General features: G+C 45.7%; 1 protein-coding gene across 1 annotated transcript in view; it reads left to right on the forward strand.

The window, feature by feature from the left end:
• The first annotated feature begins 2,600 nt into the window (after nucleotides 1-2,600).
• FAM124A (family with sequence similarity 124 member A) overlaps nucleotides 2,601-25,267 on the forward strand; it is a 119,618-nt gene continuing 96,951 nt past the window's right edge. The window contains exons 1-2 of the mRNA XM_027973572.3: nucleotides 2,601-2,795; nucleotides 12,963-12,994. Coding sequence (XP_027829373.2) covers nucleotides 2,731-2,795; nucleotides 12,963-12,994 — 97 coding nt within the window. The 5' untranslated portion in view covers nucleotides 2,601-2,730. The remainder of the gene's footprint in view (nucleotides 2,796-12,962; nucleotides 12,995-25,267) is intronic.

Raw genomic sequence — 25,267 nt, forward strand, 5'->3', positions numbered from 1 at the left:
CATATGCTCTTGAGGCTCCCTCCCACCCCCCCCACCCCAACCCACCCCTCTGGGCTGTCACAGGGCACCAGGTTGAGCTTCCTGTGTTATACAGAAACTTCCCATTAGCTATCTGTTTTGCATATGGTTATGTATATATTTCAGTGCTTCTCTCTCAATTCATCCCACCCTCGCCTGTCCCTGCTGTGTCTATAAGTCTGTTCTCTGAACAGAGTCCTGAAAGATAATGTGGCAAGAGCCTTGTAGAAAATTTGGGAGCAATTATTCCAGGGAGCAAAAACAGAAAGTGCAAAGACCCTGAAGCAGAAGAGGGCTGAATATCCCTTCCTGAGAGAGCATTCCCTGACATTCCAACTTGAATTACGTTCTCTCTCAGGACACACTGTTCTTTTTCTTCATAGCATCCATCTTCATTCATGTTATATATATATATTTTAATATATACTTATTTCATCACTCATCCTTATAAGGAGGGAGATTATAAGCTCTGTGAGGGCAAGCATAATATCCACTGCTGTTTTCCTTCATTTATATATCCAGAGCTCAGCCTTCTAACTGGTAATTTATTGACTGTACCAATAAATTGAAGCTGGTCATTAATGGCATTGTGCTGTAAATCTCTTACAACAATTCTTTTGTCTGAGAATTTCCTTTTAGAAATCAGTATATGGGGGGGGTGGGGTGGCAGTGAGGGGGATCTCCTTTGAAGAACTGACATGCTCCTTCTTTGAGCTAACGAGTACAAATTGAGTATAATATTTCAATCTCTATTTTGTGTGCAGGGAATTTTATGCTCAGCAAGGACAATTCAGTTAAGACTTGGGGTTGGCATATTTACCTATGTTTTTTCTTGCTGAGATTGCATGTCTATTCTTCTTTGGTTTAGTTAGATCTCTGTGTTGTGTAATTTAATTAAGAATCAAAGGGAGTGACATTTAAGTAAGTAGGAAGGAAGAACAGAAGGGAGAGGAGAGGGAGAGAGGAAAGAAAAATAGATTCCCCTTCTTGAAACCACTTGTCACTGCTTTGCAAATCGAGCCTGGGACTGTAGCTAGCTCATGCTTTAGAAGTAACGATGGCTGCCTAGGACTTAGTGCTTATCAGGACCAACACTACATATTCTTACATATGATCTCATTAAATTCACAACATGCTATAGGGTAGATATCAACAGTCCAATCTTATAAAGAAGTAAATCAAAGCTCAAAGAGGCGAAATAACCTGTCTCAAAAAAGAAGAAACTAAATGAGTGCCTTCCTATGCCTTGGGCAGGGTTGTCAGAATTAAATCCAAGTAGGTTTGCTCCTTCCTGACCCCAAACTCTATCCAGCCTCACCCTAAGGGGAAGAGATCCCCTTCAATAGTGATCATTAGCTCACCCCAGGGGCCGAGCAGGGTATTTTACAAACATCCATTATCTCCCTACAGCAGCAACCCCTGAATGCAGGTGCCTGCAATTGTCTTCAAGTTATTTTTAAAGGCCTTTTTTTTTTTTTTTTTTTAACTAGCAAAAGGTAGCTCAGATGGTAAAGAATCTGCCTGCAATGCAGGAAACGCTGTTCAATCCCTGGATTGGAAAGATACCCTGGAGAAGGGAATGGCAACCCAGTATCCTTGCCTGGAGGATTCCACAGACAGAGGAGGCCTGCAGTCCATGGGGTTGCAAAGAGCCGGACACGGCTGAGAGACCAGCACACAAAATGACATGACACTAGCTGTAAACTGGCAAGTTGGCAGCGGGAAGCCGCTCAGACCTGTGCTAAAGGAGGTGATAATGAATTCAGTGTTGGCAGTTCTGAGGGAACTGTGAGAAAACACCTAGATGCTCTAGAAGTAAAACAGGTTTCTCCTCGCTTTCACCGTGCGCCCTGCTGTTTCTCCGTGGGAATTGCTACGCCGCCGGGGCTCAGGAACCTCCCCGCGATCCCTAGGAATCTGAATTCCAGGACTGTGGGCCCAGGGGAGAGGCGCCGCTCACTCACAGGGCTCACTAGCGAGGCACTCATTTCTACTTTCTTCTTTCTTAAGACAAGTTATTTAACCTCTTTGAGCTTTGATTTACTTATCTGTAAGACTGGACTGTTGATATCGATCCTATAGCTTGTTGTGAATTTAATGAGATTATATGTAAGAATATGTAGCGCTGGTCTTGATAAGCGGTCACAAAGCACAGACAGGAACACGCGCCCAGCAAACACCCAGAAGTGTACACCGACCAGTATCACATGCCTCACCCACCCACCCACAACAAACCACAAGTGCACGAGACCGCACAGACCTCACCCACTCCTGCACTCACACCACACACCGGCACGCAACATGCGGGCTCATGCGAGCTCGCGCACACGCTCACATCCGATGCACACACCCTCTCGCGCGCGCACCTACGCTCGCTCACAGGCACATACTTTCTTGCGTGCGCACAGACTCCGCGCAGACACGCGCGCGCGCTCACACCACGTGCACACGCCCTCTTGCGTACGCACACACCCTCTGGCGCGCGCACACGCTCGCTCGGCATCCGCGAGGGGCGGAACGCGAGCAGCCCCCGGGGGCCCGGCTGGGCGCGGCCAGGAGAGGGCGCGGCGCGGGGCGGTGCCGGAGTTGTTTGCCGGAGCCCCGGCCGCCAGACTCTCCGGGAGAGCCCCGCCAGCTCGCGCCGGGCCGGGTTGAGCAGGGCCGCCCGGGTCACGCCGGCGCTCGCGACCGAAGCGCGGCGGGGAGCGCACCATGGACCCCAAGGCGGGTGGCGGCGAGGAGGATGACTGCGTGGACTCGGGCGCCGAGACTGGAGGGTGAGCCGCGCGGACAGGGCCGGGCAGGGGGCGAGGGGGGGCACTCTCCGAGTTGCGCGGCGGCTCTTCCCGGCCGGGGACCTTCCTGGACCGCGCGCCGGAGTCTCTTGGGTTGGCCTTGGGCCACGAGGGCTGCTCCTGCCTCCGGGTCCCTCGGGGAAGCCGGAGGGGCTGAGGTGAGCCCATCTGGGTGGGCCTTGAGAACAGAACAGCGTGGTTCGTGGCTGCCCGGGTCAGGGCGGTCCCCTCCCTGAGGGGCAGGAAAGTGGACGGACTCTAGGTTCAGAGTAACCCCACACCGCCCCAGCCCCTCCTGCCCCCCGCTGTCACTGAGATGATGCAGCGTGCAGTGCAAATGCAGCGTCCCCCCGTATCCTTCTTAGACCAGGGATGCGCTTGCACTTGTTTCCACCTTCCGCGAGGACTTTCTTCCTGTAACTCCGGGGCCCCCTGGAGTCCAGGATGGGGGCTTGGGGATGTGAAGTAAAGAGGGTAGGACACGTGAGACCTAGAAGTCTTTCAGAAGTCGCCTAAGAGAAAGGCGTTTCTCATTTTATGGCTTGATTGTGCTTGGCGAGACGCTCTGTCTCCGCAACCCCTCCGCTGCCCAGCCGAAACTTCCTCGCCTCTTGCGCACCTGTGCCAGCTGGAAGCACTAGCCTTGAACACAGGTGGGGTGAGGATAGTGCTATGATCTAGCCCTGTTTATTATTATTATTAATATCCTCTTCGCTTCAGCTGACTCAATTAGCCCAAACCTTTGGAGACTCATATAATTAACCCTCTCCCACCAACACTGTTTTCCTGAGTAGGACAAAAGACTGAATGTCTTTTAGGAGACGGAAGTCATTGTAAAGGCTCCCGCCCAGCCCCTATCTCTAGAGGACTTCCCGGTGAAGAGTCAGTGCTACATCCCGGATGAAGGTACCGACCGAGAAGGAAAAGGTGTCTTTTCCTATCAGCGGTAGCCCCGGGGGGAGGGGGCGGTTGGGAGGACTGGAGCTGCCCAGAGCACAGAAAGCCTCATTCCTGGCAGGTTGAGGGGGAGGGGGGCAATTCAGAATAATCTCAGGATTTGGCAACCCTGGGAGGACAGGAAGAGAGTCCAGGTCCAGAATGGACCCAGGGTCTGACCTGACTCCGGGAGAGTCTCCCTAGGCAGCCCCTCCTGCCCGCCCACCCCACCCTCACTTGCAGCCTCCACCCACTCTAGCCCACATCTGAGACTTTACTGCCCCAGAGCATTTACATGCTATGTGCTTTCCTTGTTACCCACACTTGTGATCACTAAGGGTTCACTACAGAACCTTCCAGTGTTGCAACCTGATTCCAAATACTGAACTCCTGTGCTTCCTCCCACACTCTGTATATGTGACATTTATCCGCTTTAATCAGACATTCTTGGCTTCCTGCCCCTCACCATCCCAATCTTTAGTTAGCTAGACCATGAGTAGAAGGAACAAAGCAAAATTAACCAGCTTATTTTCAGCTGGGTTAAATAAAGCATAAGCTGGTCCATTGGTTTTCAATTTGCGGAACTCACGTAAAACAGCCTTTTTGCAAGGGCTGTCTTGAAGAAGTGCAGAGGAAGCCCTGACCCAGAAGTGTCACACACACACACACACACACACACACTCCCAAGGAACAGCATGACAGCTGTCAGGGCTCCTGGGAGGGGTTCGCTGAGCATTCTGCCACCTCTCCGCCTCTGTCATAATGTGTATGTTAATAGGACAGAATTGTTTGAAGAATTCTTATTACTTTCATAGCATTCTTAAAGCTAAAGTGGCATACATTTAAGTGAAATAGTTTAGGCTATTTCTGTTAATCTAGTATTTGCCACTTACTCATATATCCTTTAAAGTTGAGTTTACTTATTTAAAAAACTGTCCATAGTTTTCCTGCTTTTCCAGCGCTTACCCCCTCTTACCCTATCCAGCTTTTGTATAGCTGCCTATGGAGACTGTGCAGAAAACATGTAGAAAGCATTCAGTATGTGTTTGCTTCCCAGGTGGCACTAGTGGTAAGAACCCACCTGCCAATGCAGGAGACGTAAGAGACTCGGGTTCAATCCCTGGGTTGGGAAGATCCCCTGGAGGAGGGCATGGCAACACACTCCAGTGTTCTAGCCTGGAGAATCCCATGGACAGAGGAGCCTGGTGGGCTACAGTCCACGGGGTCACAAAGGGTCGGACACGACTGAGGCGACTTAGCACATTTTTAAAATGCAAATCTGATCATGTCTCTCTGCCTTGCAAGCTTTTAGAGGTTCTGTTGTCTACAAAGTACAACCCTGGCCCACAAGCCCCAGGGTTGTGCAGTACCCCCCAACCCCCACTGTCTGGCCCTTTCACTTGACAGGCCCATCCTTGCACCCTGCATCTGACCACATCAGCTGGATTTTCTTCAGTTCCCTCGCCTGTGTCAAGCTGCCCTCTTTGCCTGCTGGGCCCTTCTCCACCTGGCATGCCTGTCTGCCAGGTGAAACGCTACTCTTCTTTCAAGAGTCAGCTCAAGTGACACATCCTCTAAGACAAGGAGTCTTAATTTGGGGTGCATGAATTGTTTTGAGCTGTAAGCAAAATGATGGGCTTGTGCGGTTTTATGAGAAGACACTATTTTTCATCAGAGTCTCAGAGTAGCCCTTGATCCCCTCCAAACCAAGTTTGGGCAGGGTATGAGAAGTTTCCTCTTCAACATGCTGTTCTTGAAGTATTGGGAGACATCCAAGGAAAGACAGGGAGTCAGCAGTCAGGTAATCTACCTAGAGAGGAGGGCTGCAGGATGGCATTGCATTTGGGAACTGCCAGCCTAAAAATGGCAATTAAAGCCTTCAGAGTGGATTAAATCGACTAAAGGTCATAGCAAACACATGCCTGGCATTTACTATGTGCCAGGTATCATTCTAAGACTTGTGCTGTGCTAAGTCCCTTCAAGTGTGTCCAACTCTTTGCGACCATATGGGCTATAGCCCTCCAGGCTTCTCTTGTCCGTGGGATTCTCCAGGGAAGAATACTGGTGTGAGTTGCCACTTCCTTCTCCAGGGGATCTTCCTGACCCAGGGATTGAACCCATGTCTCTTATGTCTCCTGCATTGCAGGAGGGTTCTTTACCACTAGGGCCACCTGGGAAGTTTCATTGTTGTTCAGTCGCCCACAGTCACCCAGTTATGTCTGACTCTTTGCGACCCTGTGAACTGCAGCATGCCAGGCCTCCTTGTCCCTTACCATCTCCCAGAGTTTGCCCAAGTTCATGTCCATTGCATCAGTGACGCCATCCAGCCCTCTCATCCTCTGGGGCCCTCTTCTCCTTCTGCTCTCAATCTTTCCCAACATCCCTGTTTCATTAACTCATTTAATCCTTCAACGGCTCTGGGAAGCAGGTGCTATTGAAGGCAAACCTTGCAAAACTACGATATTTAAATGTCAGGTAAAGGAGGATAGAAAAAGGAGGAAGGAGGCATAGAGTGAAGAAAGGAGAGGGGTGCCCTGGAAGCCAAGGGGAAAAAAAGGAAAGAGATAAGCTATGCTACTGAGAAATGAATCAGGAAGAAGGTGAAGTGTCTTCTCTTTTTTGTACATTTTTGGCTGTGCTGGGTCATCATTGCTCCACATGGGCTTTCTCTAGTTGCCGCAAATCGGGGGCTGTTCTTTAGTTATGGTGTGCAGGCTTCTCACTGTGGTGGCTTCTCTTGCTGTGGAGCACAGGCTCCTGGGTTCAGGCTTCGGTAGTTGCAGCCCATGAGCTTAGCTGCTCTGCTCCATGTGGAATCTTCCCGGACCTGGGATCGAACCCATGTCCCCTGCATTGGCAGATGGATTCTTAACCACTGGACCATGAGAGAAGTCCGGAAGTGTCTTCTTTGTAAACGGAGATGATGAAGAGAAGGCGGAGTAGTAGTTGATGGAGGAGAAGTGGGTGCAAAAGCCAGGTCGGCGTGAGGGGAGAGGAGAGGCAGTAGCTGGGAGGGGGGAATGGGATGAGGGAAGGAGTCTTCAATATAAGCAATAATCGGTGGTAAATGCTCACAGAAAGGATTCTGTGAATGAGAAAGGCTAACTGTATAGGAGAAAGATGTATATCTGTAATGTCAGCTTTCTAAAAAGGTGGGGGCAGATGGACCTTGGACCAGCTGGACAGATTGGCTTTGGAAAGAGGGGGGACATCCCTGTTGCAATCAGCGGGACAGAAGGGAACATGGGTTTCCACTGAGTCCAGATGCAGCCCCCAGGAGAATGGAGACCTGGCGTGGTTGTTCAGGCAAAGATGAGCGAGAAGCCAGCTGAGATCAGTGATTACATCGGAAGGTGCCAGTCTGTCTCTGTTGCAGCAGGGTTCACCTGCCTAGGGGCAGGCCGAGAGAGACAGTGGGCAGCTGGGGTCATCAAGGTTGGTGGGGGGACTGTTCCTAGGCTGGTGTGAGCAGAACAGAGGAGCAAGGCATTCTGGGGCTATTGCTTGAGCTGATGACTGATCCTTTCAGCAGCGCATCTGAAATCCCTCTAAGAACCTCTGTGGGTCCCACTGCCAGGAGGTGGACTGTGCTCATCCCTTTGAAAGTTACAGTCAAAAGAGCCGGCCAGCTGCGGTTTAAATGCTGGCTCCTCCACTTAGGAATTGTGGAACCTTGAGCCAGTTGCTTAACCTCTCTCTGCCCTCTGCTTTCCCTTCTGTAAACTGTGAGTGACAATAATAGTGCTCCCCTCATAGCGTGGTTGTGAGGATTAAATGAGTCTATACACTTAAATTCCATGGACAGCGGAGCCTGGCGGGCTACAGTCCTTGGGGTTGCAAAGAGTCAGACACGACTGAGCAACTAACACGATTCACTTAAAGTCCCTAGAATGGTGCCTGGCATAAGTACATCCTCAGTATGAAAAATACTCCAAATGGTAAACCTGAGGATTAAAAAAAATAATATATATAGGCTGCGCTGGGTCTTCATTGCTGTGTCCAGGTTTCTCTGGTTCCTGCAGTCCTGGTTGTGGTGCTCAGGTTTCTCATTGCAGTGGCTTCTCTTCTTGCGTAGCACAGGCTCTAAGGTGTGTGGACTTCAGTAGTTGCAGTGTTCAGGCTCAGTAGCTGTGGCCCTCCGGGCATGTGGAATCTTCCAGGACCAGGGATCGAACAGGCATCCCTGGTATTGCAAGGCTGATCCTTAACCACTGGACCATGAGGGAAGCCCCTTAGAGTTTTTTTTTTTTTTTAATGCCTTTTTTTTTTTCAAGTGTATTTCATTTACTTTTATTTTTGGCTGTGCTGGGTCTTCACTGTTTTTGCACAGGCTTTTGCTGGTTGCAGCAAGTGGGGGTTACTGTTCATTGCAAGCACAGGCTTCTCATTGTGGTGGCTTCTCTTGTTACACAGGCTCCGGGGCCAGCGGGCTTCAGTAGTTCCAGCTCTCAGACTCTGGGGCACAGACTCAGTAGTTGTGGCACACGTGCTTAGTTGCTTCATGGCATGTGGAATCTTCCCAGACCAGGGATCAAACCTGTGTCCCCTGCATCGGCAGGCAGATTCTTATCCACTGTGCCACCAAGGAAGTCGTTAGAGTTTTATATAATAAGAAGGTACACCTCCAGGTGCACTCAGAACCATATATTCTGTTTCCTCATCACAGTAGAGGCTCTGATGCTTTTAAATGCCTTACAAATTAGGTCATTGTTCAGAACATCTGAAAGGCTATGGCACATGCCTCGATATGATAATTATTTTTATTTTAAAGATCAGGAAATAAAGGTTTAGAGGGTGCATGGGTTAGATTGAAGCCCAGGTCTCCAGCACACTTTCCACCTGGTAAAGTTGTCTTTCAAGGAGCAGCTGGTCTGTAATTCTTATTTTCTGTTCAAATGCTTTCTTTTGCTTGGAATGCTATCAATACCTTTGCAGTCTGACCCCTCATCATGGGCTAAGACTAAAAGCAAACTAGCATTCTGGGGTAATTGATGTCGTTTTGAAACTCGCATTCTCTAGATCCACTTGAAAACCTGCTTTGTGCGTCCATGTACCTTCTGTTAGAAAAAGATTGGCAAGTCGGCTACTGACTGTAGTCCACTATCATAAGAAACAGAATCTCTTGAACAGAGAGACAAGCAGAGTTTTGTAAACCAAAACAAAAGACTAAGATGAATGTTTTCCAATGGGTGTTTCTTTAGTGCTGTTTCCCAGATTTGGCCTTTAAGCCGCTCTTTGAAATATAACAATAGCTGATGGGTTATTTTCATTCAGAGGTTTGACCTGGCATTAATGGCAGTAATGTCAGCTGTCACTGAGCTTCTGAAAACATAGGGTCATATTATGTCCTTTATCTTTGGGTGACCTCCAACAGATGCATCACTGTGATTTCAGAGATAACCAACAATTCACAGGTCTAGAGTTTATAAACCGGTGGATGGGAAAAAAAAAAATAGAGCAGATTTTTAAATGAGACATTTAAAGAACGGTAGATGGGGAAGTCTTGCATAGAAGAAAAGGCGGTCTATTAGATACTCTATTATCTTTGTGTTCAAGGTGGAGCTTGATAGCTCTAAATGACTTTGGCATCTAATTCAGTAGATGGAGAGTTCACAGATGAGGTCCATGGGGCATTGAGCTGATGTTTACCAAAATGTCAAGATCAATTTCACTGAAATGTCTAGATCAATTCTTACCCCAAGATTTCCCTGGAAAAGAGAATTTAGGAAGGTATCCATTTTAAATGAATATAAAAATTGGTCAGTAGGCTGTTGACAGTGGTAAACTATCTTAAGTGCCGACCTCTTTCTATTTAACCCCTCTATGTATAATTGTGATTAAAGTCCAGTCTAGGGACCACATATCACTTTCCGTTTAGTATTACATTACTAAATAAATGTAATGTTTGAAAATGTGTCTACTATATGTGCCAGGTATGTGAATATATATAATTTTTGTATTATCCTGCTTATCTGTATCATGTGTCCATAAATTTTTCATCCTAAAATTTGTGAGAGCATGCTTCATTCTGGGAGAGCTGAATATCTTATGCAGAGCCAGCTAGATAAATTCTTATAAATTCTTCTCACATCTCAGGATGTGAGACCAATAAATAAGATCTCCAAGATAGGGGATCCCCACTTGTTTCCTCTTACCTAAAACACCTGGGAGTACACACCCCTCCAGAGAACCAGAGTCAGTATCCAAAATTGTTTGATGATATTTATGCACAAAATTGTTTCAAGCTTTACAGTTTGCCTTCCACTGTCCATATTTCTAGTAAATAGCCTTCTGGGGTTATTTGGAATGTCTTTTAAGAACTAGAGAAGTCTTCATACCTCAACTCAGTTCCTATTCCCCATCATGATAATTTTTCTAAGGAAATTAAATATATTGATAAATATCTCGTCGCCGTGTGCTTTGCAAAAGTGAACAATCAGGAACAGCCATATAGCCAACAAAAGGGACATGGTTGACTAAATTATAGGATATCACTGTATCTGTATAATTACAGGAACTGTGTGGCAGCATTTTATGATAGAGTTAGTGAAGAGTAGTTTAAAATTGTACCTCTGTCATTATGGCAACTGGGTACAAATGACATCACCAGGACCAGAGGCTGGAAAGCATGTGAGGTTGTAAGTGACTTTCCTTTCTGTTTGATTTCTGTTTTGATGGTGGACAGTGGTAGAAATTGGGGCGAGGGATGAGACTGCAGAGCTGAGCAGAGGCCATCAGTCATAGAAAGAGGGGGTTTATGTCCAGCTTGAACTTCTTCAGATTTGTGCTTTGCAAAGACTGGCCGCTGTATGAGGGAGGAATTCGAGCAGGGCAAGAGTGACCATAGACTGACCATTTGGCATGCCTGACCCGGGCGGTGCTTTTCATCACAAGAAGCATGGAGAGATTCAAGGCAGAGGCATCCATTCTGCTAGCACCTGCCCTAAAATACCCCCTCTGCACTTTAAGATTCTTAGAAAATATTTCACATGTAAATTTTATTCTACATACGTATCCATCCATATGTAAATCTTTTAAAATGTATGCATGTGTGAAACCCATATGCTTCGAAAGCATTTGGAAAACCCTAGCTGAAGATACTGACAAAATTTTAATGGTAAAAATTAATATGATTGCACATTCTTATACAATGTTTTATTGGGCTTGTCATGCAATTTCTTTGAAGCCTGGCCAACTTAAGATGATCACATTGTCATGGAATTGGTTTGCTATTGCTTCTACCAAGTGGATGCTGGTTGAGTATTCATTGCATTTATATATAGTTACATTGCTAAGTATCGTCCTAAAGTTTATTTATGTCCTGCCTGGTTCCAGAAGGAATTTAATGCACTGACTTACAAATCCTGCATTTCATAATGTTCCTGATCCCTGGCTCTCCTTCTCCTCTCCCTGTTCCTTGAGCTAGTGTGTGTCTCCGGGCTCTACTCGCTCTTCTCCCTTCTAACTCCTTCCTTGCCACCACCCTAGTTCAAGCCTTTATCATATCATTCCTCCCTTCCTGTGTCGCCCTACAACTATTATCACCTTAGTTTCCAAATCTGTGGTATGAAAAATTGGATGAGATTTCAGTGGCTGCAGTTTGTAATCTGTTGAGGGATATGCAAGTGTTAGTAGTTGTTATTCTTTCCAATTTTAAAATTCAGTGATTCTGTGACAGTTAAAGTACGAGTTGGCCAAAGAATTCGATCGTTTTTCCACGATAGTGTTCTGAAAATACCCGAATAAATGTTTTGACCAACCCAGTTTCATTTAGGTTTCTCAGGTGGCGCTAGTGGTAAGAACCTGCCTGCCAATGCAGGAAACGTAAGAGACAAGAGTTTGATTCCTGGGTCGGAAAGATTCCCTGGAGGAGGGCATGGCGACCCACTCCAGTATTCTTGCCTGGAGAATCCCATGGACAGAGGAGCCTGGTGGGCTACAGTCCATGGCGTCACAAAGAGTTGGCCACAACTTAGCACACATGCAGTATTTCATTTGAAAAGAGAAAATCACTCTTTGTCTTGCTTCCATTGTGTCCCTCTACCAGTAAGTCAGCACATCATTTTGTGTGAGAGATATAGGTTGTTTTAACTAGTGAGAGAGAGTGCTTTTTATGATCTTAAAAATTTTTTGTATATGCCTTTTTAATGTGGTAAGAAACTCAGTGGAATAAAAAATGATTCAAGAAAGGCCACATGAAGCTTAGTAAATACAGGGAGTGTGTACCTATAAAATTAAACATAATTAACTAGTCTATTTGCATAACTATGTCCCCTAACTACCACCTTGGCAAAATAAACCCCTCCGTGCCTGAGAGGTTAGTTGCCTACTGAGAATGACTTGGGGACCCTGCGGGGAGAAAACCAATAGCTTCTATAACCACGGAAGTTGCCAGAGAGGGACGGCTTAAGAGCCACACAAATAGAGCAGAAACTTAGTAGAGATTAAGCAGGCAAGTTCTTGGCCAGATTCCCGTTCTCACAGAGGCCTAATGCCAGCAGCTGATTTGCTGTGTAGAAACTGATGGGTTATTTCACCCTGGCCCTAACCCTGCCTTTGCTGATCATAGCCCACATCCTGTTACTCTAGTATCAGCAGGATTTCTTCCCAGATGGAACTGAAATCAACTACCATTGTGCCTGAATGTTTCCTGATAATCAGCCAGACCTTGAGTATAGGGGCCCTCCCAGCCAAGGTCCCCTCTCACTCACCAGGGGTCTACTTCACCTCTGCTTACATCAGCAAAGAAACACTTCCCCAAGGGGTGGAACTGACCTTTGAAGGGTTTAACCTTTAGCAGCTGTTTAACCTTCGTGGGGGGCGGTGCCGGAGGTTGGAGGAGGTGGGGGTTGTGAACCCTTTTGAGAATCTGTTGAAAGCACTGAGCCTTCTCCCCAGACAAATAAGCTTCCATTCAAAACTTTGCCAGTAAATTTAGATGTTTCGGAACCCATCTGGTCTCCCATGTGGGAGACTCACAGAGCCCGTATGAGGGACCCTGGGTTTCTAGAATGTCTTTATAGTTGAGCTTTCAAAGTCAGACATAACTTGATTCTGTGCAGAACAGTCCACAGCATGACACTTTTCAATTTGTGGCATTTCTTTACCAGTTAAATGCTACTACTGACTGTTTTAAGATTCTAGCTTGAAGAGATCACTTGGATAGAGAAAAATCACGTCTAATCCTACTAATACTGAGGTTTTGTGTTTCAGGTCCGACTACAGCCATGTGTCCTCCACCAGCAGTAAGTATGGCTTAAATGCCCTTCCTCTTTGTCTTGAGTACCCTGGAGGGGTGGGCAGTCAGTCCCATTTCTGTATGTAGAGAAGGCTATCCATGCTTTAATAGTAAGAATCACAGAAGGTTTACCAAAGAACGTGACACAGGATCCTGTAAATCTGGGAAGTAGAATTTGATTGTACCTTGACTTTAGGGCTAGACATGCCACTATTTTCCCTATGGAAATTCAGCCTGGAGGAACTAGTCCAGGCTTTATTTACCTGCATGCTTGGAAAATACCTTCTCTGGTAAAGCTGAGGTCATTCATTCATTCAACAAACATGTCAAATACCTACTGTCTGGAGCTCACAGCTCAGAGTGCTTTCATTGGATCCATGCTGCTGCCGCTAAGTTGCTTCAGTCGTGTCCGACTCTGTGCAGCCCCATAGACAGCAGCCCACCAGGCTCCCCCGTCCCTGGGATTCTCCAGGCAAGAACACTGGAGTGGGTTGCCATTTCCTTCTCCAGTGCATGAAGGTGAAAAGTGAAAGGGAAGTCGCTCAGTCGTGTCCGACTCTTAGTGACCCCATGGACTGCAGCCCACCAGCCTCCTCCATCCATGGGATTTTCCAGGCAAGAACACTAGAGCGGGGTGCCATTGCCTTCTCCATGAGGTGGCCCCAACTCCTCTGTTGGGCAAACTTCCTCCCATGTACGTCTGTACCTCCAGGCAGATGTCATAGGTGACTATTACATATGGTAAAGCCAAACAAAAAAAAAAGAGGACTATATTTATAAGTATACTCTGAGCATAGAAAAAGGTACCTGTATTAAATATTAATAACTTACAAATCTATTTATGGGAAATTAGGCCTTACATCTAGGAGCAATGTGCAAAGATGAAGATCACTACGAAGCCATTCAGATTAGTTAAACACTTATTTTATAAACAAAATAACAGAAAAATTGTCTTACAATAAAAGCCCCCCTCCTTTTTTTTCAATTTGAATCCGTAAACACTGAATTGTTCTGTCCTAGCTTCATGTTAAGCTCTCAATTCTAAATAGTTCCCAAATGGAAAGATACTTAATTGGATTATTCTATTTATTGATGTTCTTACTTAGTTTTTTCTTTGCAATAAGAGACTGTATGGAAAGCTGTATGTCTGGGATGGTAATTTAGTGTCAAATTATATTTAGTTAGTTGTATAACCTCGTGAGCAATTTCTGATCATTTCAGCCAACTGGAGACCCAGCATTGCCCCTTAGTTATTAAGAACCATTAGTAATAATGAGATTAATGCTCTAGTGATCTGCATTCCCTCCCTGAAGCTTCTGCATTCCGAAAAGCAGAGAATGTGCTTTCTCTCTCTGCCACCATTTTCAGTTTTGCCCAGAGGCTACATTTCTTTAAGAATGATTTTTCTAAAATACTTGCCTGAAACCTTTGTTCAATTTGTAGCTCTCAAATCAGTCCTCTGGGTCACAACAAAGCACCTCTCTTGTCAGTGAAACCGGTAATTTGGTTTGGGATGTTTTTCTCTCCATTATTTTAATTGCGATCTCTGAGTTGGAATTTTTCTTGGTGCAGCTGGGATCAATAACCTTTTATTGTTCCTTTTCTCTTTAAATATTTGGCGATTACTGCCTCATTCTTCAGTGTTGGGGCCTCTTGGTGAGTAAGTGTGTATACATGCATTTTGTATTTCAATTAGTAAATGTATTTGACTACCAGTAATAGAGAAAAATAAAGACTTAAGTGTGGTTTTCTTTTCCTCTGTTTTTGTTGATCAGTTGCTAAGTCATGTTTGACTCTTTGTGACCCCATGAACTGCAGCACACCAAGCTTCCCTGCCCTTCACTATCTCCTGGAGTTTGCTCAAATTCATGTCCATTGAGTCAGTGATGTCATCCAACCATCTCATGCTCTGTTGCCCCCTTTTCCTCGTGCCCTCAATCTTTCCCAGTATCAGGGTCTTTTCCAGTAAGTTGGCTCTTCACATCAGGTGGCCAAAGTATTGGAAATTCAGCTTCAGCATCAGTCCTTCCAAAGAATATTCAGGGTTGATTTCCTTTAGAATTGACTGGATTGATCTCCTTCAAGCTACTCTCAAGAGTCTTCTCCAGCACCACAATTTGAAAGCACCAATTCTTTGGACCTACTTTATGGTCCAACTCTTATATTCATCCATGGCTATTGGAAAACCACAGCTTTGACTACATGGACCTTTGTCAGCAAAGTGTTTTCCTCTAATTAAGAAAAAAAGTCTGGAGGAAGCAATGCAGGTCTGTTATGCAGTCCTTGGATTTTGACTTCCATCCTCAGAGTTGCCTCAGAGTTACAAAATTGCTGCCTCTGCCACAGCCATCCCATCATTGTTCTGGGCAGCAAGAAGAGGTGAGGGGATACTGGTGGGCCTCTGGATGTGTTTGTCCTGTATGTTGCCTGAACTGCCTTTCCTCCCAGGTAGGAGCATCAGTCCTGGGCACACCTATATACAGAAGGCCCCTTATGCATCAAGTCAAAGGTAACAGGCTGGACCCTTTCTGAAAAGTAAAAAATCATGTTAAATCTAGAGTCTTAAGTCTATCCTTTAAAACATAGGTTCAGTCGTGCTGCAATTGTAAGAAGTATTTTTCAAATAGATGTTAAAAATAGCATCTCCTCACAAACTGGATAATCAGTCAGAGGACTGAGCAGAAGGAAGGTTAATTATTTTCCCCTTCCTCCTGAATGGCGCAGTAGCAGGGTCACTCCCCCTCTCACGGCCAGCTTGGTGGCAGCATCCTCTGTGTGACCCAGAGGACTCACCAGTCAGTCCCCGTTCCCCCATGTTGGTCGTGGAAGCACCTCCTGCCTGTCGGCCATTCTGCTGCTGTTCGTCAGCCTCTGCCCACTGGATGGCTTGTTTCTGAATGATTCCTGATTCCTGATCAGGGTTGGAGCACTGGTACTAACTGGTCACTTTTAGGAAATGGATTTCTTTGCATCTGCAGGTGGTTCTTAACCAAATATCCACGCGATGTGCCTTTAGCTGTTTGATCCTGAGTTCACAGAGGTGTAAATGCTTCCTTGGGATGAGCTGGGGTTGGAGTGTGTCTGTCCAAGGTTGGGTTTTGTCATGACTGGGGTGGTTGGGAGAGCTTCCTCCAAGAATAACCACTCTGTTTGGCCGCCAGTTTTCTTCTTAGAATGCAGAGCCTGCTTCCTCACGCTGCCTGCCCTGATGGTGGTAGAAGAAAGGTCGGCCCCAAGAAAAAGGACCAAAGCAGTGATGTGGGGTCCCGGTGTCCTAGTCCTGGTTCTGCCACGAATTAGCTGTGTGCTCTCGGGAAAGTCATCTCCCTTCTCTGAGCCTCGGTTTCCCCTTCTGTAGAATGAGGCGGTTGGGCTGAATGGCCCCTAAGGACCTCCCCAAGAGCTCTGGGATGCTCGGATGCGCCTGTCTTAGAAACTCCACTAAAGAGAGAGAAGAAGGGAGGGAGGAAAGACAGTGTTAAGACTCAAGGACTCTGTACCCTTTTTCTTCGTCCTGGAATAAGAGTCCAGAGGGTGGGCATCCTCTCTCGTGGATGATATCACTAACCCTGAAGTGAGGGCTGTTCAGGCCAGTTTGAGCTTCCGTGAGCTGCCTCTCAGTCACTAGAGACATTGTGGTGAAGGGCAGTTGCTTCTTTTTATCTCCCTCCCCTCAAATAAGTGGATAGGGGAGGGGGAAAGGAGAGGACATATCATTGGGCATCTTCTTTTTTTTTAATCTTTTAAAAAATGTCATTGAAATATAGTTGATTTATAGTGTTGTGTTAATTTCTGCTGTATAATAAAGTGATTCAGATACATACATATATACATTATTCTTTTTAAATATTTTCCATTATGGTTTGTCACAGAATATTGAATATAGTTCCCTGTGCTATAGAGTTGTTTAGCTACTAAGTCATGTCTGACGATTTGAAAATCAGAGTCCGATTTTCAGAAAGAGTCCGCCAGGCTCCTCTGTCCACAGGGTTCTCCTGGCAAGAATACTGGAGTGGGTTGCCATTCCCTTCTCCACGCTGGGTGTCTTGTTTTTCCGCCATGTCCGGGATTAAAGGATTGCATTTCCTTTGACTGTGTCCAGTCTCACTTTCAACTCAGGAGAGTGGCTCAGGGGCTTCTTTAGCGGATGTTTTGGTTTTGTGTAGATGAATTTTGTCCTTGTTGCATCTGGTCCATTTGCCCTTTTTAGACTGATGGCCAAAAAGGCTTTTCATTTGTCTCTGCAAAAACTGTACACATGCTGAGCATTCAGGAGATCTCAATAAATCATGATGCTTCCTTAGGAAGTTGAATTTAATTTATACTCTCAGAATTTTGGGCTTCCCTGGTGACTCAGGAGGTAAAGAATCTGCTTGCAGTGCAGGGAACGTGGGTTGGGAAAATCTCCTGGAGGTGGGAATGCAACCCACTCCAGTATTCTTGCCTGGAGAATCCCATAGACGGAGGAGCCTGGCAGGCTACAGTCCATGGGGTCGCAGAGTTGGACATGTCCGAGCAACTAACACTTTCACTTTCTCAGAATTTTAGGTTGTTTTTTTCCAGCAGCCTGGCTAGAAGATCATCAAGCCACTGTGTACAGTTTGCATTCTTAAGTGATTTAAATAAAAAGAGGAAATTTTATAAATGGGATAAAATAAAAACAATCATTATGCCGAGGGGAAAAATCAACTGCACTTCCCGTGATGTGTGATTGAATATTTCCATTCCAATAAAGATTATAACCATACTTGGAGAATTCCTCTTAGAAGATGCTGGGATTTGGAAAATGATATTTGCAGGACAGTATAACATTTCTTGGGGACTTCGAGCTACAGGATAATGCCGGTAGGAGGTAGCCAAAGAATTCATGAGTTCTCTCTGTTTAAGACTCTTCTTCAAAACCCTTCCCTCTTTCCCCCCTAATTGTGCCTAAGACTGTTTTTTCTTGAAACTCAAGTAGAGTCATTAACTCTTCACCTGGCTCTTATCAACTGCCTATGACAGCAGGAATGCCTGGCAGTTTTATGCTCTTTCAGACTTTTCAAAGCACACATGGCAAAAGATCAGTTGAAGTGATCAAGAAGGTGCTTGGCAATGCCCTGAGGAATCCTCTGTGTCTGAAATTATGGAGAAATGGCCTTGAGCAGTGCGTTCTGCTCATCTGAGCCCAGGAGCGTGTAGTAAGCTGTGCAAAAAAGGCACATGTATGGGTGGGCGGGAGCCACTGAACCTGTTTTCACCCGTTTCCCCCCCATCTTCCCTGACCCCTGCCTGCGCCCCCCGATTCCTGCCCGCCAGTTTCTCTCCGCTCTCTGTCCCTTGCTTCCTGCCCTGCCCTTCTAGTGAGTCAGGTAGCTTCCCTGTTTCCCACCCACATTCTCCCTGATGGTCCTGAGCTTCTGTCCCCTCGGTTTTCCTGGGGCCACGGTGTCTGTGACTGGCCCTTGAGGGCAGCCTCAAAGAGGCCCAGCTGCTGCTGAGGGCCTCTGGACACATTCTCGTCTCAAGGAAAAATGGTCAGTAGATTGCAGGTGTTTGCTTGGGGTTTTGTTTTGATAGGTAAGAAGTAAATTTAGAGAGAAACGCACTCCACAAACAGAGTATGGGCCATCTCAGAAGGCAAGAGAGACCTCAAACTATGGTGGGGTTAGCTTTTATGTTGTGGTTTAATCTCTAAGTTGTGTCTTATTCTTGCGGCCCCATGGACTGTAGCCCACGAGGCTCTTCTATCCATGGTATTTCCAGGCAAGAATGCTGGAGTGGGTTTCCATGTCCTTCTCCAAGGGATCTTCCAGACCCAGGGATCACACCTGGGTCTCCTATGCTCCAGGCAGTCTCCTGCATTACATTTGAATTCTTTACCAGCTGAGCTACCAGAGAAGCCCCTAAGCTATTATAGACTGGGCAATTTTCATAGGCTAATGAGCGGGGCAGATTATTCCAACTATTTGGGAGAAGGGGTGGGATTTCCAGGAATTGGGCCACTGCCCACTTTTTGGTCTTTGATGGTCAGCCTTGAAACTGTCATGGTGCCTGAGTGTGTCACTTAGCTTGCTGGTATGTTACGATGAGCATTTACTGAGGCTCAAGGTCTAGTGGAAGTCAACTTGTCTGCCCATCTTGGACCCATTTGGTTCTCATCAGTTTATGTCATGTCCTCGAGCTCTGTCATCCTTTCGAAGGCTGTGCCCTGCCCCCGCAGGTGCTTTTTAAATGGAAAAAATCGGGCTATCTTGATTAAATGGCAACCCACTCCAGTACTCTTGCCTGGAGCATCCCATGGATGGAGAAGCCTGGTGGGCTACAGTACATGCGGTCGCAAACAGTCGGACACGACTGAGCAACTTCACTTTCGCTTTCTTTCAGTTCACTGGGTTAATTGCAAGGCACTGTAGCTGGTCGAGAGCCACCTTGGGGCTTGTCAAGCCTGCCTCGCTGTTCTGATGGGAGGACATCCCATCCCTTCCCAAGGCTGCCTTTGTTCACAGACTCATCTTTCTAAATGCTGTCTTTTTCTTTTCATTTCTCAGTGGTGTCATCATTTCCATGCTATTTCAGGATACGGAAGCATAATACATTTTGATTTTGTCTCTGGCTACATCTGTGCCTCCCCTCAGCATGGAGGGAAAGATAAGCCCATTGTGGTTTAATTAATGAAAGAATGTAAGGAGCTTTTAAAGCAGCAGCACCTAGAAAATTATGGTTTTGTCCTGTAGGACTCACCAATGGTGGGGAATATTTGTGTATATGATTTGTGTCCCTATATCCAGAGCTAAATTCAGACTTGGGATATGAAGTATTCATTATTTTCTTTCTGTTTTTATTAGAAGAGAAGATAACTTATTGACAGAGTTTGCTCATTTTACAGCCAGTTTTTATCACACACATCCAGAAACAGGAAGATCAGTGTTTTGGAAGAGGTGATGGGAGTCAGTTTCACTTTGATCCATTTGTAAATGTCTTAATTTTGTTTTCTGTGTACAATACTTTCCCCATTATGATTTCAGTACAAATATCTTCCAGAATCTTATTCCATAAGATCTAAGCAGAACTCCAACCTATGTATTAATCCTTACAAAGAACAATTTCAGCCATTGAAGTCGCTTAATTCTGTGATCAGTGTGAAATTGGCAATATACACAGGCTTGCCAAAAGACTAAAAAATCCACCTATTCCATCCCCAGCTTCACATTCCTAATGCAGTAAAAGCACCAAAAGAAAAGTCACCAATTTTCTCTAATTTAGAATATTGCCTTTCAGTCAAAGTTAGTTATAGTTAAAGACCGTAACACGGTCTTTAAAAACCAACCTGACAGGTATCTTAAGTATCGCAGTTCACGTCCACCACTGCTTTCTTTCATTTTCTACTTCCTCGGATTCCAAAGGGCTTATTGATGTTAATACTAGTGATGCTGTCCGACATACTGTTGTATACATACAGTTGATATACAGTTGACATAGAGCAAATGAATGCATTGGAGTCATGTGTATATATTTTCAGTGCAGAACAGTCAGGGTTTGTGTGCCAGGAAGACTTGAGTGTGCAACTTCCAGCAAATGAACCCCAAACAAGAACTCCTTCCATTTTTATTCTGCGTGAGAACCTGTTCTGGCCTAACAGTTAGGTTCACATGCAGAGCTGCCCTCATGGAGGTTGCGGTGAGCTACTGCACAACTGGAATGATGCCTCAGCCCTGGACAGGCTCTGTGACGTTACCACCGATGATGCAGCCCTTCCTCATCTGTGCTCATGGTCACAGAGACCAATCAGAAGCCATTAAGATGTTGTGCATGTAGGCAGATCAGTCTGATTTTCTTGTCCAGTCTGTCCTGCCTTGTGGCTCTGCCTTCCAAAGAGTAGGATTACTGCTTTTACTCAGAAATACCTATTGGATTCCCTAGCATGGGGCAGCTGGGCCACCCACTGCCAGCTCCTGCAGCCGTGTGGGAAAGAGCCCTCAAGACGTCCTCTCTCCTCCTGGGGATGCACTGGTCTCACTCCAGTTAGGAACTGGCTCTCCTGCGTATGGAGAAGGGCCCTGGTGCTTGTGGCCTCTTCCCAGGGCCTCCGACACTGAGGCTTTCCCTGGGGCAACTGTGGCTTCGTGTTTGAGACAGCTGCTGTGCTCCTGGGCCTTCCTTTTAGGGCCAGAGCCATTTAGCACGTAGCTTGTAGGGAACACTAATACAGATGCCACAGCCCTGTGAGTGTCATTTTTGACAGGTCTGGAACTTGCAGCCACACAGGTGGAGCTGAGCAGAGGCTGAGAGCTATAAAATGCAGCTGGTGCAGGTATTTGCCCATTCCATATTTTGTCAGCTGCCCAGGCAAGGTATTCTTGGCTTGGCATAGCACATTAAATCACCAAACAGGAAAACTTGCTACTCAGAGTATAGTCCACAGACCCCTGCATCAGCATCACTCTGTTAGAAATGTAGAATCCCAGGCCCCACCCCTGAACTCCTAAGCCAAGTGAGTTGTTTGTACTTATATTTTGCAGAGCACTGATCTAGCCCTTCCCCCCAATAAATAAGATTGCTCTTAATCATGCCTGATTGAGGTGGTTGATCCAAGTTTCTTACTTTCAGAGGCTAACTTTTAATGATACATTCAAGGAAATGGCAACCTACTCCAGTACTCTTGCCTGGAAAATCCCATGGACAGAGAAGCATGGTAGGCTCCTACAATCCATGGGGTCACAAAGAGTCAGACACGACTGAGTGACTTCACTCACTCTGTGGGCTCTAGGATTTGTATAACTATAACATCTAGATAAAATTATCCACTTAATATTCAAGTTGTTTTATGGATAGTGTAAAAGAAGAGAATTGTATTCCTCCTCCAAGAATAGATTTTTTTAATTAATGTGTTTTATTTTTTGGCTGTGCGGGGTTTTTGTTGCTGCGGGTGGGCTTTCTCTAGTTGTGGTGAACAGTGGCTACTCTCTTCTTGTAGAGCACCAACTCTAAAGTGCTGGTTTTGGTAGTTGTGGCACACAGGCTTAGTTGCCCCGCGGCACATGGGATCTTTCCAGACTAGGGATTAAACCCATGTCCTCTGCATTGGCAGGCAGATTCTTAACCACTGGACCACCAAGGGAAGTTCTAAGCGCAGTTTATTTTAAAACATAGGACCTGTTCTTTATCAGGCTAGCTAGAGGTATTTGTTTGGGGTTCTTTTGAGAAGCAAGTAGCAGCTTTATCTATATGATCATGGCATTAGCAAATGAAACCTGAGGTGAATGAACCCATTGGAGCTGAAATTGTGAATGCACTTTGAACGTTAGTTAGTTGATGGTGTGGAATCTATATATTCAGAGTCCTCTGAGTGAGAACCTGGAAAACTAGACAGTATTACTGTTTGACAGTTGATAAGAGAAAAGCAATAACCAAAGATACTCATCAGGGAATCAGAGTCTGAGTTCAGTATCCCATATGGATAATTCCTCTGATGGTCTGTTACATGGACATCCGTTTCCAAAAAATTGTCGTGTAGTCCTTCTGGCTTCAAAGATAAGTTTTAATTGTGTGATTTCAACTATATAAAGGGTGTCAGTTTCTAGCCAGGATGTGAAAGGAAAACGGAGGCAGGGTTCTTATGATCAGATTTTCCCTGAAGGGCTGAAGTGACACTTCAGGGACATCTGGTCTACCACAGTTGTCGGGACCCCACCCCCATCCCAAGAGAGGGAACAAAAGTGAGTAGCTGCCTTTACACATTCCCCTAGCATGCCAGGTGCTTTTCTCACCAAAAGAAGAAAACTCAGAATGCTACCATCCAGAAACAAGTCATAATTTGGTGTCTGCCTTTGCAGATTTTTTCTGGGCATCTATATTCCTACATATATGTATATTATTACCAGAAGTAGTATTGGAGAGTTTTATAGTCTGATTTTCTCACTAAGCATATTGCAAACTTTCTTTATATACCAAACTTACTTCTGTAATAGTTTAACTCTACAGTATTCCATTGTATTTCTTTCTGCACCAAACTTCATTCACTGGTACCCTATTGTTGGTCCTCTTCTCCTTTTCACTATTATATTAAGCATTGGCAGGACTATTTTTATACCACAAGTTTATGCATATCCTTCATTATTTCCTTAGGATAAATTTCTATAAGTGAAATTATCAAATATTTACTTTTTAAAGCTTCTGATCGCTATTGCCTGGTTATTCTCCAGAAGAACTATTTCACTGTCCTGTGGGCATGGATTTGAGTGCCAGGGTCTTATAAAAAATGAGATTTTATGCACAAAAAACTGTATAGATGGCTACTCACACACGCTATACTCACATCTACACAATAAGAATGGGCAAAAGTGCTCTAAAGAGTAGATTGTAAACAGGGAGACCCAGCTTTTGGAGGCCCATAAGTTGGAGTCTGTTCTGTGGTTCTCATTAAATGAATGATATTGATTATACACCCGCTCCAACCTCAGGCATTATTAACAATACCCAAACACCATCAGTACCCTGCACAGGCTTCATGAAAAGTAATTTCCCTCCAGTAGCCAATTTCTATCTTTATTCAACATCAAAATTGTTGCCATTAACCTTTGAGGGGATAACAGGTTGGGAATATTCAGGGAACAGTATGTAAAAAGCCAGGTCATAGCCACTAAAGGTTATAATCAGAATTGACCAAGAAAGCAAAGAGGATCCCATTAGTCCTTCTTTCTTTCTTCTTTGTAAACCTTCTCTCCTTCCTCCAGATTTGTTGTGAAAGCATTAGTCGCTCAGGTATGTCCAACTCTTTGTAACCCTGTGGACTGTGGCCCACCAGGCTCCTCTGTCCATGGGATTCTCCAGGTAAGAATACTGGAGCAGGTTGCCATTCCCTTCTCCAGGGCATCTACCTGACCCAGGGATCGAACCTGGAACTCCTGCATTATAGGCAGATTCTTTTCCATTTGAGCCATCAGGGAAGCCCCCCACATTTGTTAAACTTTCAAATTTTATATAATACACTGGTTATGGAAGAGAAACATTTTACCTGCTCTCACTCCCCCCTTTTTTTATCTCACTCTGACATCTGACATTATTATTGGTATCAAAAGGGAGTGAGGCTGAGCTGTGCAACCAATGCTTGAAGGACTTCTCTTTCCTTCTGTGGAACAAGAATAATTGTGAGAAGTCTTTCTTTTGTCTGTTGCTGGGACAATGGGCTTCCTCTGTGATTCCATTTTTAATATTCCACTGCCTCAGGCTTGAACCTAGTGAGGCTAAAATGTGTGAGTCATAGATAACCTAGACTTAGAAGCTGGAGGTCTTTCTGTAGGCTGGCATGTTTAGAGGGGGTCCCTATCAGTTGGATTGTAACACTTTCTGCTGTCTGTTGAGAACTCTCTATGAACCTCCTGTTACAGTGAGTAGGAATTTTTCACAGTCACCTGCTCAGGTATAAAGGTGGAACTGCCATGTATCTCTGTAATAGAGCTGAACTTCGTTCCTGAGCCTCTGCCCTCACCCCCTGGCAAGGGAAGGCACAGGTCTGCACTGGGGGCCCCACCCCGCAGGGCTCAGCCTGGGAGTTCAGTACGTGACCCATCGTGAGAAACCTTCTGACATCCAGGCTTTGGTCCTGTCCCTTCCCGTCTTCTCCTTCCCCCCAGGAGCCCAAACATGACATCATCTGAGCGGGAAAAGCCACGCCCACAGCACCACACTTTCTTCTTGGCTTCCAGTTCACAAGGTGAACCCCCTGCTCTAGGTTTTTAGCCCTTTTTGGCTCAGAAAGCCTCTTCCGTCTCCAACCCCCCAATCCTCACAGTAGAGAGCTTTGTGCTTCCAGGCTTTTTGCTCTGCTGTGATTGGAAAACAACCTAAACTCAGAAGCGTGATGAATGAGTCCGTCAGCCCCGACACTCCCTGAAGCAAGGAACAGCCCGGACTCTGCAGGTGGAGGGAAACAGGCACTAAGAAAACGGGGAAAGAGGAGAACTTCGGTTATTATCTCTGCAATTCATCTTCTAGAGGATCCTAAACCTGCCACCTCCCAGTCTGTGTTTTTCTTATATTGCTCACGTGTGAGCGTCTTGCTTTCTTAATTAGGTTGTGAGCTCGGGAAGAGACTCTGTCTCTGCCTGCTTTGCAGTCCTTGGGCACGTCAGTAGGAAAGGGAACTTCAGAACCAGGCAGAACCGCAGACTAGGAGTTGGGATGTGTTTCTTCTCTTTCTCGACCTGCCATTGACTAACTGGTCAACTTGGGTGAATTGTCTGACGTCATCTGAAACATGCCGGCGGGTGGCGGTGGGTGGGAGCAGACCTAAATGCCT

The sequence above is a fragment of the Ovis aries genome, chromosome 10 (assembly GCF_016772045.2).
Source record: "Ovis aries strain OAR_USU_Benz2616 breed Rambouillet chromosome 10, ARS-UI_Ramb_v3.0, whole genome shotgun sequence".
Classification (NCBI taxonomy): Eukaryota; Metazoa; Chordata; class Mammalia; order Artiodactyla; family Bovidae; genus Ovis; species Ovis aries.